Below are 12,780 nucleotides of genomic sequence, written 5' to 3'. Positions count from 1 at the left end.
TTGGCTGCCATTAGGTATCAGGATGAAACCCTTGGACCCATTGTCAGACCCTATGCTGGTACAGTGGCTCCTGGTGCACGACAATTCCTGGCCTCATGTTGTGAGAGTATGCAGGCAGTTCCTGGAGGAAGAAGGAATTGATACCATTGACTGGCCACCACACTTTCCTGACCTAAATCCAATAGAACACCTCTGGGACATTATGTTTTGGTCCATCCAATGCCACCAGGTTGCACCTCAGACTGTCCAGGAGCTCAGTGATGCTCTGGTCCAGATCTGGGAGGAGATCCCCCACAACACCATCTGTCATCTCATTAGAAGCATGCACCGATGTTGTCAGGCATGTATACAAGAACACAGGGGCCATACAAAGTGCTGCATACAATTTTGAGTTGCTGCAATTAAATTTTGGCAAAATGGACTAGCCTGCCACATAATTTTTTCACTCTGATTTTTGGGGCGTCTTTGAATTCAGGGTTCTGTAGTTTGATCATTTTCATTTCCATCAAACGATGTGGCATCCTTTCGTTCCTAACACATTACCCAGTCTATATCAGTATAGATATCCAGGAGGATTTCTTTTTCCCATTGAGATCTGATGTGTTTTCAAAGTGTTCCTTTAATTTTTTTGAGCAGTTTATTTATTATCAAAAATGGCAAAATATACAAAATGTTTTGTATAGACATCTCATTTACAATAATAAACCATGTTGATGCTCTGAAAAGAAATTAACAGATGATACCAGTTTAACAGACATCCTAGCCAACACTGGCCATGATGGATTTTGCTCATCAACACTTGTGATGAACCCATGTGGTCCTAGTGATGACATTCCAGTAGGATATTTTTCTATCAAAGATACCAAAAGTGCTGCTGCTCCCTTTGCTGTTAAAACAAATTTAAAACTAGGCTTATGTCAGATAGCTCAGTAGTTAGTATACACTAGACTTTAAAGAAAAGCAGTGGCAAAGCACATATACAAATACTACAATGAAAGTCTTTGGTGTTTACCTGTGCAAGATGTAGAAATGATGTCTGTCGCTTCAATGAAGACACAAACCGTCTTGCAATTGGCACTTTTTTCTCCAGGAGTGATTCTGGTAGATTTTCAAGTGAAGAAACTATCCAATGCTCCCAGTGCTTCGCAAAATTTCTGATTTCTGCAAGCAAGCTAATATTAAACAGTTTTGATTTATTACTCACAACTGACCATTTCTTTTATTCAGTCATTGAAGTATAAGGACATAGTATTGCTGATTAGTTTGTATGCAAAAAATCAGATAGACTAAAAACTTGGAAAACAACAGCATTTTTTACTGTTAAGGACAAACCTTACACAAAACCTGCAAACTGAGCAGAGATACTGTACACGGAACTGTTTAGCATGACTAACAAAGCAACAAATAAAAGCAGAAACTGCTGTCTGTAGGCACTGTTGTCACACTCCTGTTTATATGGATAAACACCCAAAGCTAAATTGTTTTTTTGGGTGAGAAATTCGTTTATACATTTGAATACCACATTGAAATAGAGACATATTAATCCATTTATAATGCTGCTCCCTAATATAAATTTAAAGCACCATGAACTAATTGGATGGGAAATAAGGCAATTCAGCTTTATTCAAATTTATTTTAATCAGTTCACTTTTCACTAATAAAATATTGCACCATCATTAGGCTGAGCAGCCTATGGCTTAATTTTCAATGACCAAGCAATAGAATAGTAATCATATTTAAACCTTGAATGCCTTGAACTTAAAACCTAAACATTCAAAATAAGGATGAATAACAATTACAATACAAAATAAAAGAAAGTATAAAATATAAAAGAAAAGTAAATTTAAAAGTAAATATAAAATTCATCACTCTGCTGCTACTGTATAATGCAGACTCTCAAAGCAACTTTCACTTTAAAGCACATTTATTAGATAATGCAGTGGCTTATATTAGAGCGCTTCCACTTTACCTACAAATAACTTTAGTGGTCTAATTTAAATGATTACATTTTCTGCAATTGTTCACAGTCTTGAAAAATTTTTGAACCTCATAGCACAGGACCTAATGTTAAAGTACTCTCAAACTTGCTCTTGTTCTTCCTCTTTATCTATGAATAACAGGAACACTTCTCAATAAATTATGAGGCACTCTGTTATTAATCAGAGAAATGTCTTGATTTTGGAACATTATATTCCAATTCACAGGACAGTCCTCTTCTTTGTATCACCCTCCTTCCCTCATAAGCATTCTTCGCTAAATTCTCCTTCAGTTGGGCTTGGAACAAATTTCATTTGACACATGTAAAGTCAAAATATGAAAAATGTATTTTGTCAATGTTTTATAGTTTATTACATTACTTTCAAATGTACACTAAAAGAACTTCAATATAATTACTAAATTCATTAATAGACGATAATACATTTCTATATTTCAAATTCATATGCATATATTTTTTTCAAAATTATAACTTTTGCAACACATAAATATTTATGCACGTTGCCATTCTTGCCTACATGTAGACAATAAGTTTACACCATAAACTGAACTGCAGTTTAATCAGCATCATCACGTACAGTTACATACATGAAGTTTTGAATAATACAACTATAATAGACTGGACAACTAAATGCTTACATTTTGTTTGTGTTGTGTAACAGATACTGTGTACACAATCATCTTAAAGCATGCTGTTGTTCTTAGCAACAAAGCCTTTCTAATTAGCTTAGGTCTGATGCACACTGAACCTACTGTATTAATAGACAGTAGGACAGTCTCACCCTTCCAAAACATTTCCTGCTGTTGGTTGAATAATAACAGCAGAGAATGCATTTGACAAAAATATATGCTGTTGAAAATGTAGGTGATTGTAGTAGTTATGTGCAAGCAGCCACTCTGTAACTTAAACAGTTCAATTTCCGAGCACAACCCAGCTTGGACAGAGGAGATTCAGGCTGGAAGAAGCAACTCACAACTTTTATATAAATGTCATGCTTTTCAAAGCTTCTTATCAAATAGCTTGGCCTTGAATGCTTCCATAAAGGAAAACATTGTTATTGTTTGTCATTTCATTTTAACACTACCTCTGATATGTTAATATTTTGCATTAAGTTTATAAAAATACAAGCTCTACTTTAAATGAAGACTCTGTGAGTGTACTTTCTTGAATGGCCTACTGTCTTTTGCAAAAACCTGCATGAGCCAAAGTAGAACTTGTAGTAGTAGTGTTGATTAGTAAATTTTGCCAAAGCATTATTCGCAGTAAATTTGCTCTGTTCACATTCTCCTTTATTTGTCAAATTATTTACTGATAATTTGTCCGGTTTAGGAGAACTTTTTTTCCCAGCACCCCATAATGCTTTGTGAGGCCAGCACAATATCTGCAGGAGCTGTAAAAGCCAGCACTGGATGAGACTCTCCCCCCCCACCGGATATATAATGCTGATCATTTGCATTGCAGACTATGTGGGACTAATTGAACATGCTAGCAGCTTCAATCATGACATGTCACTTTGATTTTTTTGTCTTTAAAAGACCTACATATTTTTTCTGACTTTTGACTATGATTTCAACATTTCCGTTTTGTTTTGACAAAATATATGATTGCTCATCTCTGACTACATCCTTTCTTGTTTGATCTCATAGATGCACAGTGGTGCAGTGGTTGCCGCACAGCTCAGGTATCCTTTCTGGTCACAATAAGCAGTCCAGTATCATTGGCAGATGTTTCCCTAGTCCTCAGGAACACTTTAAAGATGATTGCATTATTATAAATCAATGTTAAATCTAGTTCAGTTAGTCCTTCCTCATTGACTTCAATGCATTTTGCCAAGTTTGATGATATTCGCGAACACTTCCATGACTTCTTTGAACTCGAGGTGAAATGAACACCATGTTGTTCACTATTGATCACTCATTACCTAAAGTTTTCTGAGAGTTGAAACAAAAAGCACCTTTTTTAATAAAAGCTAGTAACACAACCTGATTGCCTTACTGCATCTGTCCAATTTCAAAATTTACATTGTCCATCAAAAAAGTATGAAAACCTGCTATCTATTTATTTTCAAAATGGCTTAATCTAATTCACTATCACAGGATAAAGTCTTCCCCAGCACTTTGGGTGCAAAGCATGAACTAATTATGGCTAGATACTCACTCACAACCCTCATTCATTCAAACAGGATAAAATCAAAGTTCCCAACGTACACAACATCCACATCATTGGGCTGTCCGAAGCAGCCCGAGTACCTGGAAAAAAACTGACATAGACACGGAGAATATGTTTAAATGCTACTAGAGTCTATAACAAGATTCAAATCCAGTTAATAATAATAACAAGGTACAGCAGTGGGGTAGCACTGATGCCCCACAGATCCAGCACTCCGAGTATGAATCTTGTATCTGGTCTTCATAATTGTGTAGTTTGCATGTTGTCCCTGTGTCTGTGTGGGAATTCTTCTGGGTCTACTAGTATTTCTCCCACATACCCAATCACACACAGTGTTTAGGTACACTGACAAATATAAACTGGCTCTATGTGGTTGGGTGTGAAAGTATGGAATGTGCTGCTTATAAAAAAAATGGTCATACCTGTGTATAAGCTGTGTCAGACCCAATGCATCAAGTAATGTTGCCTAAGGCAAGGTAAATTTTTGTTTCATAAAGATACAGTATTCTTACTAGGCATAAGACAAAACAGTTCATTCACAAAAAATATGTATTGCTATACTGCCTTTGTGATACAGTGCACTTTCTGAAAATTGGGTAAAAGTAAATCAATAAATAAATATTAATTTTGGAAAGAATGTGAAACAGTGAAAAAAAATGATTTAAAACACAAAACAGGCAATAAAAACAAATTAGAATATGAAACTGAATGTAAAATAAAACTGGGCTGCATCACACCCCTGCAAGCTTCTCTAAATACCTGGGCTGTTGTAAACTGTCCTGAAAGATAAAAGGTGACTGCCCTTGTTTACAATGCAACTGTATGACATTTAACAGACTTTGTGGTCAACAGCTTAAACAGATTTCAGAAATTAACTATTTCTGAAAATGACATTTTCAGCATTTATACAGTTCAATAGGCTACAACACAATGAATAATCCAGCAACAACAAAATCCATCCATTATCCAACCCGCTATATCCTAACTACAGGGTCAGGTGGATCTATCGGAGCCAATCCCAGCCAACACAGGGCGCAAGACAGGAAACAAACCCTGGGCAGGAAGTCAACCACCGCAGGGCACACACACACAAACAACAAGCACACAGTAGGGACAATTTAGAATCGCCAATGCACCTAACCTGCATGTCTTTGGACTGTGGGAGGAAACCAGAGTACCTGGAGGAAACCCACCCAGACACGGTGAGAACATGCAAACTCCACGCAGGGAGGGCCTGGGAAGCGAACCTGGGTCTCCTAACTGCAAGGCAGCAACGCTACCCAGTGTGCCATCGTGCCACCCCAACAACTACATAATAATAATAATAAAAATAATAGTACCTAGACTTAATAGCATAGGAGACACAGACATGGCAAAGTAAAATTAATTTGCAGTAGAGCTGCAACTGTATACTTTGAAGTAAAGTATATGCATCTTTCAAATGGGCTTACATTAAAACTTACATAAAAAATTAGTAAATAGAGTAAGCAGGAATAATGGGTAAATATTTACAGCTAAACATTATACTTTGATTTCATTAAATTGCGTGATTATATTTGTGTAGTCAGTTAAGTTCAAGGGCGTAAATATAATGGTTACAGTATATGGTGTTGCATAAGAAAATTACAATTCTGCTATCACCATAACTGTAAGCTACTTGGTAGGTTGGTGGGTTAAAGATTTATCCTAACAAGCCTTATTTATACTAAAAGCAAAAAAAGAAAGAAAGACTGTCAATACTGCCTAATTGCAATATGATTCCTCAAATGCCTATTTTTCCAAGAGAATACTGCAGACAGATTCATCAGTGATTTTTCCACATAAAACATCTTAAAGCCTTTGTTATAACGAGCTGACCAATTTAAAGACACTCTGCACTGTAAACAATTTGAAGTCAGCATATACAGTAGCTGGTGCTCATGTTTGTGTATTACGTCTGTTTGATAAATTCATTTTTATTAATTTTGCAGATAAAGGATAGATATCAGTACACTGTCATATCGGATATGAATCATTTACATAATAAATCTGAACATTTTGTTCCTCAGTAGGTTGTATTAACCTACTGAGTCAAACAAAGGACTGTATTTTGTAACTTATTTTTACCATTGTGACTTTTCTATAGCATTGCTCCAGGATTGCCCCTCTCACACTCCAATAGATGTGCCCATGGTGATATGTAAAAATCAAGAAAATTAATGCCAATACCATGTAATGACATGCAGCGTTAAAATACAAATGTGCTGTTTTCATTCTCGGATACATGTTGTGTGGTGAAGCACTGCCAACTGTGCTATGTGAAATTTGAAACTATTTCTGACAATCTTTAAAGGTAGCATATAAATAAAGCACTGGATGTGTAGGTTCACACGTAAAAATCTTATATTAAAATAAGACTAGTCACTGTCCCTTTTTGCCTAGCAGCACATTTCTTATGAGATTTATTTATAACATCAGTTTGATATTTATCCATCCATCCATTTTCCAACCCGCTGAATCCAAACACAGGGTCACGGGGGTCTGCTGGAGCCAATCCCAGCCAACACAGGGCACAAGGCAGGAGCCAATCCTGGGCAGGGTGCCAATCTACCGCAGGACACACACAAACACACCCACACATCAAGCACACACTAGGGCCAATTTAGAATCGCCAATCCACCTAACCTGCATGTCTTTGGATTGTGGGAGGAAACCGGAGTGCCCGGAGGAAACCCACGCAGACACAGGGAGAACATGCAAACTCCACGCAGGGAGGACCCGGGAAGCAAACTCGGGTCTCCTAACTGCAAGGCAGCAGTGCTACCATTGCGCCTACGTGCCGCCCCAGTTTTATATTTATAATCAAGTTGAATTTCATGAATCAACAGGCATTGGGAACTTTTCAATGATATATAGTATAATTCTTGTGTGAGTTCAGAAATCCTCCCAGAGGGTTTTACTCTTGCATTGTGAGGAATCTTTTGTAAGTCGCCTGATTTCGTTTTCAGCCATTCAATGTGCTCTTTTCATCTTACTTACTTTTTTTAGCCAATCAGCCAAATAAGTGAAATAATGCGGTCTCCCAAACTAGCCTGAATTTTGTGACTGTGTCAGCACTATGTGTGGATGATATCTTTCTTCATAGTGATTTATTGTTAATGATTTAATGCAGGAAAACTGTCACAATGTTTACATACCCAGAAATGCTTTTGCCAGACAACAAGGAGCCTTGTCAGCTTTGTAACCTTGTTAATGGCTGCAATTTAACATTCAGATTGTAAGTCAATTTTTTGTATGTAAGTGCATCTGTCTGTTCCTATACACTTGCTTATGTTTTGCCATTTACATGTATTTTTCATTTTATATCTGCTGTAAGTGTCCAACAGAAAGGACAGACATCCCGACCAGGATGGAGGCCTCCCAAATGGGAGACCATGGTGGAAGAACAGTAGGAGTTAAGAATTTATCTGGCCAGAACGCCTTACATTCTTCATCCCTGAACAGAAAGAAGGGTAATAAGTGGACTGGGCGAATGTGAGTTCTGGGAACAGTCCATTCCCCCTACACGGCAGGTGGCAGTGTTCCTCTAGGATAAACCCAGTTGAGACACCTGTAGGGTGGCATGGGACTTGGAATTCAAAAGTATAACCCTGTCAGGGTCTTTGGGTGTCACAAGGGGGTACTGCCTGCAGAGGACTACGCTAGTTGTGACTCTGTAATGCTATGTAGATTTGAATTCTAGAATTTAGAAGGTAGAAATGAACAAATATAACAATTCAAATAAATAACTATCTACTAAGAAAAATTACTGGGAATCTTTACTGAGCCAAAAATACAACCTACCCATCTATCTCTCTCTATCATTCATTTGCTGAGCCTGCCTAATTCAAGTTTAGGGAGCCATAGGCTATTCAGTATGCACTGGACCAAAGTAAAGTTTAACCCTAGATGCGGCATCTTCTCATTCCAAGGCAGATTTGCTCATTGACACTGATGGTCATTAATTACACTCAAGAGACACAATTTTACATAACAAGCATGCCTTTGAGATATGAGAGGTAAACCAAAGTAATTGTAGAAAAACCCCACGCAGACTTGGGTAGAACATTCAACTCCATGTAGGCAGTGAAATAAACCTAGCCTCCTTTAAGATGTAAAGTAAGTTCCACTGTAAATATATTTGCATATACAATAGTTAAAGATTTGACTTGTGAACAGTTTTACTTCAACAACAGCTTCTAGAAATATCAGTAGTAAAATATCATATGAGCATTTATACTTTTTACCTTTCAGGCATTTCTTGCATTGTAGCAGGAATCAAAACATCAGTCAGTACCTAAAAACAAAGATGAAACATACATTTTACAGGTAAACACTGCTGTAAGATAAAGCAAGGTTATTTAAGAAAGGTGCTCACCTTATATAGAATTGAATCACACACACAAAAAATGTCCACAATCACAGGACTGTCCAACAGTGGCAAGAGGTGACCTGGCATTCCTTGCCAGAAATGCAGCAAAAAGTTCTGAATCTGAAGTAGCAACAATGGAAACAAAATAAACATCCATTTTTTTGTTACTAAAATGGAAAACTATATGATACATTCAAATTGAAGTTCTAATACAGAAATGGTTCACATACCTCTTCAAAGTTCCCATTGATTGCATTGTCCAAGATGCACTGGCAATGTGTTTTATACATCATGATAAGTGTGTCTGCCTGTTTCAAAACAAAGGTACTATAAATCAGACAATAACACTGTATTATGGTGAAAAAATAAACTCCTTAATTCCACAAACATATAGTATTCTAGTAAGACTGTAGAATGTCACACTGAGGAAAATCTTGAGCAAAACAATGTCAGTTTTAGGACTTCGATATTTTTCACTCTTGTTATAAAGCATCAGTATTAGTGTACATAATGTATCAATTGTCACTTCTCTTATATCACTCATCACTTTTCACCCATAACACATTATTTATTAAGCATTATGACTTAACACATGTCATTTTTCACTCAACACAACAAAAAATATCTTGGGTTGATTGTTTTGAATTTAAATACAAGCCAAAGTCAATATGAGTATAGATGTGTGCACTGGTTCTTTCTTTGTAATCAAAACTGGTGTGTTAGTCACTATATCTTCTTAAACCTGTTAATAAGATTGCTAAATATTTTTGCATAATTGCTTTCAATCAGGCTTCTGAATTCTGTAACCCCTATTTGAATAATTGGGTTCAAGAAATGAATTCTCATCATTTCTTAATATTTTAAGATGCATTGAATTTTGAATTAATCTTAAACTTGTTTTATTATTTCCAATGCATTATCACTTACTGAGGCACAGTGTGAATGGCAGAAATCATGTCTGAATGGTGAGGTAGACCATCCAGTCCATCACACAGCGCACTTCTCATAACAATCAATCCATGGACAAGTGAGGAAAAACATGCAAACTCCACAGAGAACCTGACCAGACTAGGTGGAAATGCTAGCTATGCACCACCACACTACATACTTTAACAATATCAGTACAAAATAGCATTGTTAAAAAGAGATATAGAAACAGTAATGTCATCTCTGTTACTGCTCATTGATTGCAGATTACAAAACAAAAGCAAACACTTGTGCAAAGTTTCCAGTAGCATATAGGCAATATCTTAGTGAAATAACACAGTCCTATTAAAGAAATAACACAGCTATAATTCAGAAATAGCATCACGTTTTTGCGAAAAAATGCAATTAAAATGTTGCACATACAGCTCATTTATTTTAATTTCACTCCAACCCGCTGTTGTGCCCATTTCTCAAATGTGATTAGTTTTGTGAGCAAAATGTATGTAATAAATGAAAAATACAGAGAGGAAAATGAAGATTGACAAGTAAAGTGAGTAGCAATGAGTAACAAATGATGAGTTCTCACATACTAGTGAGCTGTGATAATTTATACATGTCATTGATCAAAACAGATGCTTGATCTAAGTGAAGTGAAAAGTGGCAGTGCACTGAAATGGACACCATAGGGGGAAACTATGTAAAAATGAAAAAAAAACAATAGCCACCAAAATTACATTGGAAATAACTTACTTGTCAAATTCTACAATAATTTAAAAGACATGTGGATTCAATTTTGTTCTGAACATGTCACATAATGCAATTAACATAAAACACAGCATACCAAGTTAAAAATGGTATTTAATTACTAAAATAATTTGAAGTTCACCAGAAATTGTATTTTTTTACTAGACATTAAGCCCGTTACAATAACGGGTGCTAGAACAGTAGTGCATAAACATTAGTAGGAACAGTCTATATTAAATGGCAAGGGACCTTGTATGTGGCTGTAATATGCGTCACTGTATTGTGTGCCTTTAATTTTCTCTCTCAGTAATACTGGTTTGTATTTTTGTAAAATGCCTGTAATTTTGTCAGACAGTAATACAGTGGAACCGAAGTAATTTCTCCCATAGGATTGTATGCAAATACAATTAATCCATTCCAGATCATATGAACTGTATGTAAATATATATTTTTTAAGATTTTAAGCACAAATATAGTTAATTATACCATTGAATGCACAGTGTAATAGTAAACTAAATGTAAAAACATTGAATAACACTAAGAAAACCTTGAACAACAGAGAAAACTAATACTGCAAGAGTTCGCGCTATAGCCTTACGACCGCTAAAAACACTTTTTTAATGAGTTTTAAGCACAGGGAAAAAAATGAACATTTGAAAAATCCGTAATCTAATAAACAACCAAGAAAAGTAACATTGCAACAATGCACTTGTGAGCCTGTGTGTGTGTGTGTGTGTGTGTGCGTGCGTGTCTGTCTCTGTGGCGGGCCTGCGTGTGTGTGTGTGCGAGATTGTCTGTCTCTGTCGCGGGCCTGCTTGTGTGTGTGTGCATGCACGTCTGTCCCCCATGCGGGCCTGTCTCTGTGTGTGTGTGTGTGTGGGAGTCTCTCGTGCGGGCCTGTCTGCGTGCGTGCGTGACTGTCTCTCACACGGGCCTGCCTGCCTGTGTGTGTGTGTGTCTGTCTCTCGGGCGGGCCTGCGTGTCTGTCTGTCTCTCGTGCGCACGCACCTGTGTGTGTGTGTCTCTCTCTCTCTGCACACACAGGGAATGCACAGGAAGAGACTGAACATGTGCCGTGTGGCCCCGCGCATGCGCACTTCACCAGAATACACACACACATGGAAACCTGGACGCACACAGGGGTTTTATTAAAGAGGATGATTTTCTTTTCATTATATAAATTTAGGAAGTATTGTTGTTATGAAAAAAATCAACTTTGGGTTTTCAGTTTTAAAACACATTTTGATATCCCAAGAACACTTTTTGTACTGTGTGATACAAAATTTTTTTGTAACTTAAGATGAAATGGGCCGATTCTTAGAACACTATTGTCATGCCCTGGTGCCTACAGTCATGGGCATGTACCCCTGTTGGGACATCTTGCAGCTCATGACCTTGATGGACCAGTAGCGAGTGAGGAGGCAGACATGACTTTCAAGTGCAAAGCAGTTTTCAGTATTTATTAAAACCAAAGAATCAATCTGTTCCACTGCAATTGTAAATAAATAAATAAATCGCCAATAATATCATGTCATAAAGCTAATAAATAATAAATGTAATTAAAACAAAACCCATCCTTGACACGTTCCCTTTTGATTTCAGTAAAGAACAAGAAGTGCTATTGAGAAGTCCTCAATATCTTTTTCTGCTATGTAAACTGTTACCCACAGACCTCTTCATTCAGCAAAGCAAGATTACGCATCAACTCTCTCCAACGAAGGCTTCAATAACCTCCTCCAGCTCTGTCCTCTCTACATCGATGCCGCAATGCTCTGAATTTTGTCCCACAAACTCTTCCTACACTGTCCTCTGCACTCTTTTTGAGTAAATCAAATTCTGCCAACCTACAAAATTCTACACAGCCACCGGTCCTGCTCCCTCACACAGCTCAGCAGAGCCGATGCCATCCTCCCTCTTCTTCTCAAAAGGTACACGCCAAGCTACTCTTTTCTTCATTTCTCATTCTCTGATTTTCTTCCTATCACTTACCTTATGTCTGCTTTTATCCTGTGGCAACCCAGCTGTCACCACTTTCACTATAATTAACTAATACTTGCAAAGGTTACGCTACCAGGAAGTTCTTTAAAACTTCTAAAATCAGTTAAACAATTTAACCTATTAAAACAGTCCATGACATGACCTGTCTCAATTTTGTAGACAACTTGCACTCTTTAGTCTTACAGAGTCCATTAGACTATAGGTGATATCCAACTTTGCAGCTTTAAAGTCTTAAAGTTCAAACATTTTAAAGTCGACTTCTACAACATTCAAGCCAGTGTTTACACATTCACAAAATCTGGCATTTTATGCATTCAGAACTTAAAATATTTGTGAATTTTGACTTCAATCACAAGCTCTGGTTTTGAGTTTTTAAAGCTGAAAATATTTAGGCAGAGTAGTGCTATTACATCTGGCATGATAAATTCATAGAGTGTACCATACACACGTAAATATGGAGAAAGTAATGTGCTGGCCACATCAGATTTTTTTTTTCTTTTTGACAATGGATTTCTAGAATTGTTTAGGAGACAGTCATGGTTTAAAAGTTAAAGCA

General features: G+C 36.9%; 1 protein-coding gene across 1 annotated transcript in view; it reads right to left on the bottom strand.

Moving 5' to 3' along the window:
- The window catches only part of rfx6 (regulatory factor X, 6), a 58,027-nt gene that overhangs the window by 25,134 nt on the left and 20,113 nt on the right, over positions 1–12,780 (bottom strand). Inside the window, exons 7-10 of the mRNA XM_039749747.1 lie at positions 8,786–8,863; positions 8,562–8,675; positions 8,431–8,480; positions 1,013–1,172 (exon numbers count right to left, since the gene is read on the bottom strand). Of these exons, the coding sequence (XP_039605681.1) occupies positions 1,013–1,172; positions 8,431–8,480; positions 8,562–8,675; positions 8,786–8,863 (402 nt within the window). The remainder of the gene's footprint in view (positions 1–1,012; positions 1,173–8,430; positions 8,481–8,561; positions 8,676–8,785; positions 8,864–12,780) is intronic.

This window comes from Polypterus senegalus, chromosome 3 (assembly GCF_016835505.1).
Source record: "Polypterus senegalus isolate Bchr_013 chromosome 3, ASM1683550v1, whole genome shotgun sequence".
In the NCBI taxonomy this organism is placed as follows: Eukaryota; Metazoa; Chordata; class Cladistia; order Polypteriformes; family Polypteridae; genus Polypterus; species Polypterus senegalus.
The sequence above is the reverse complement of the archived record's forward strand: the minus strand, read 5'-3'. Positions and strand labels throughout refer to the sequence as shown.